Source organism: Macrobrachium nipponense, chromosome 23, assembly GCF_015104395.2.
Source record: "Macrobrachium nipponense isolate FS-2020 chromosome 23, ASM1510439v2, whole genome shotgun sequence".
Taxonomy (NCBI): Eukaryota; Metazoa; Arthropoda; class Malacostraca; order Decapoda; family Palaemonidae; genus Macrobrachium; species Macrobrachium nipponense.
In genome coordinates, this window is record NC_061090.1 from 31,093,438 (window position 1) to 31,096,000 (window position 2,563).

General features: G+C 39.4%; 1 protein-coding gene across 2 annotated transcripts in view; it reads right to left on the reverse strand.

Moving 5' to 3' along the window:
* LOC135200172 (E3 ubiquitin-protein ligase TRIM65-like) overlaps positions 1-1,082 on the reverse strand; it is a 10,051-nt gene extending 8,969 nt beyond the window's left edge. The window contains exon 1 of one of the 2 annotated variants that reach the window (XM_064228544.1): positions 964-1,082. Coding sequence is in view for 1 of the 2 variants with exons in the window: in XM_064228536.1 (XP_064084606.1) it covers positions 434-527 (94 nt within the window). In the remaining variant the exon portion in view is untranslated. The other variant, XM_064228536.1, reaches the window with a different exon arrangement.
* Between the last annotated feature and the right edge of the window lie 1,481 nt (positions 1,083-2,563).

Sequence of the window (2,563 nt, forward strand, 5' to 3'; positions counted from 1 at the left end):
CATGTTCTAATAATAATAATAATAATAATAATTATAATAATAATACCACTAGGCACGATCCCAAGATCCCTGAAAAGGAACCTGGAAGAACTAGAGGCCGAAGTAGCTCCAGGACTCATGTAGAAGAGTGTGATCCTAGAAACAGCGCACATAGTGAGAAAAGTGATGGACTCCTAAGGAGGCAGGATGCAACCCGGAACCCCCCAACCCCCGCACTATAAAAAACCACCCAGTAAGCGTTCGGTGAAAAGTACCGTTCAAGATTATTTCGTAAGTAAAAGAATAACACCGGCGAACATTCAGATGTTTTATTCTTACGCTAAGATGGGGAACAGGAGCGAAATAGCCTCCGTGAATCTTCAACATGGCCGCAGGAGACCTTCAGCACGACGCAGGAATTCGGAACAAAATTGTTGGCAAACATGCAACTTACCCGCAATGGGTCCCACTTTGGAGAGGGTTTCTCTCGGCAGATGGTTCGGGGATCTGTCGGTTTCGAAACCACGTTTGGTCGTGATCTTATGCATCGACGTCTAAAGTGCTTCGGAGACTGCGAAATCTCGATTTGCGTTCGTTCATGATCGTGAATCTCGGAGCCGTCGTATAAATTCAGAATCGAACTCGATTTTTTAATGGCGTTTTGGAGCCTCTCTCCTTGTAATTATTTCATTTTTTCAGTTCCCTAGAAACGAACACTCAATTGAAAAGATCGTACCGTTGGTATTCAGTGACATCCAAAACGTAAATTGAAAAATTGAAATAATCTCGGAACCGTCGCATAAATTCAGAATCGAACTCGATTTTTTAATGACGTTTTGGACTCTCTCTCTCCTTGAAATTACTTCTTCCTTTCCGAATTCAATTCTCTAGAAACGAGCAGACAATTGAAGCGATCACTGGGGGAAAGATCGCACGGGTATTCACTGACATCCAAAACGTAAATTGAAAAACTGAAATAATCACCGAGAAGAGATCACAGCAGGATTATGCAGGCCTCCACGAAGTCGTTTCTGTACCACTGTAATTCTTCGGAGGTAGCAACGACGTAATATCTTATCTCTGACAGAGAGAGAGAGAGAGAGAGAGAGAGAGAGAGAGAGAGAGAGATTATTTATGTTATCAACTCCATTGCCAGTACGTTTTTCAGATCTGAGAGTTAACGTCATATCCGCTCATTTTTTTTTTATTTAGATATTTCTTTGTTTTGTTTTGTTAGCGGTTTCCTTTCTGTATCGCATCCGGTCTTGTAGGCTGGGCTTCTCTACTACGATTCGTCCCTATTTTGACGGATTGCGGTATCCCATTTTTTTCAAGTTTTTGAGTTTTCTAATCAGAAAACGTTTCATTTCCTGATGCTCTGTATAACATGTCTGCTTTGTCGGATTTTCGACAAAATGTCCCCAGAAGAGGAGCTAATTGGAAGCTCTAAATAAAATCAAGTCTTGGAAACACATTTTCTCACAGTGAGGAAACAAGGCCTATCCTATATCGTTGGCCAGACGCACGATTATGGATAAATTAAACCTTGAATAATATAAAAACCGCTGAGGCTAGAGGGCTGCAATTTGGTATGTTTGATGATTGGAGGGTGAATGATCAACATACCAATTTACAGCGCTCTAGCTTCAGTAGGTTTTAAGATCTGAGGGTTTTTATATTATTTAACCTTAAATATATAAAAACCACTGAGGCTAAAGAGCTGCAATTTTGATACGTTTGATGATTGGAGGGTGGATGATCAACATGCCAATTTACAGACCTCTAGCTTCAGTGGGTTTCAAGATCTGAGGGCGAACGGACAAAGCCAGAGCGATAGTTTTTCTTGTACAGGAAACTATATATAAAAAAAAAAAAAAGGATGTAAAAAGTGGAGAAATGTCGTGAAATCATCCTTCCATTCTATCATACCCTCGGGAGCTAAGTCGCATTGACATATTTCCCCAACAAAGGTCACCAGTTCCCTCGGGAAAACGCCACTCTCCTGATTTTATCTCATTTTTTATTATTTTATCTTATTTTTTTTCTGAAGAGATATGAGCTCGACCACCACTCATAATGCGTCAGTGGAGCTGCGCTTGCCTCCAGCCCTTTTTTTTGTGCCTTACTGTTTCTTCTTCTTTTATTTATTTATTTATTTCTGTCTGAGTATGTTTCCGTGCTTGTTCGTGCGTTTTTTTTTTTTTTTTTTTATCTTTTTCGGTTGTTTAATTGTTATTAATTAATCATTATTAATTCATTTTTTATCTATATTTTTTTTCGTCACTTATGGACGTTACATTCGTATGAAGATTTTTATTAGTCTGTCTTACTTGTTCTGTGTGAAAATAATAATAATAATAAAGAAGGAAACTGAAGGAATGATAACAGCGGCACAAGATCAGGCCCTAAGAACCAGATATGTTCAAAGAACGATAGACGGAAATAACATCTTTCCCACATGTAGGAAGTGCAATACGAAAAATGAAACCATAAACCACATAGCAAGCGAATGCCCGGCACTTGCACAGAACCAGTACAAAAAGAGGCATGATTCAGTGGTAAAAGCCCTCCACTGGAGCCTGTG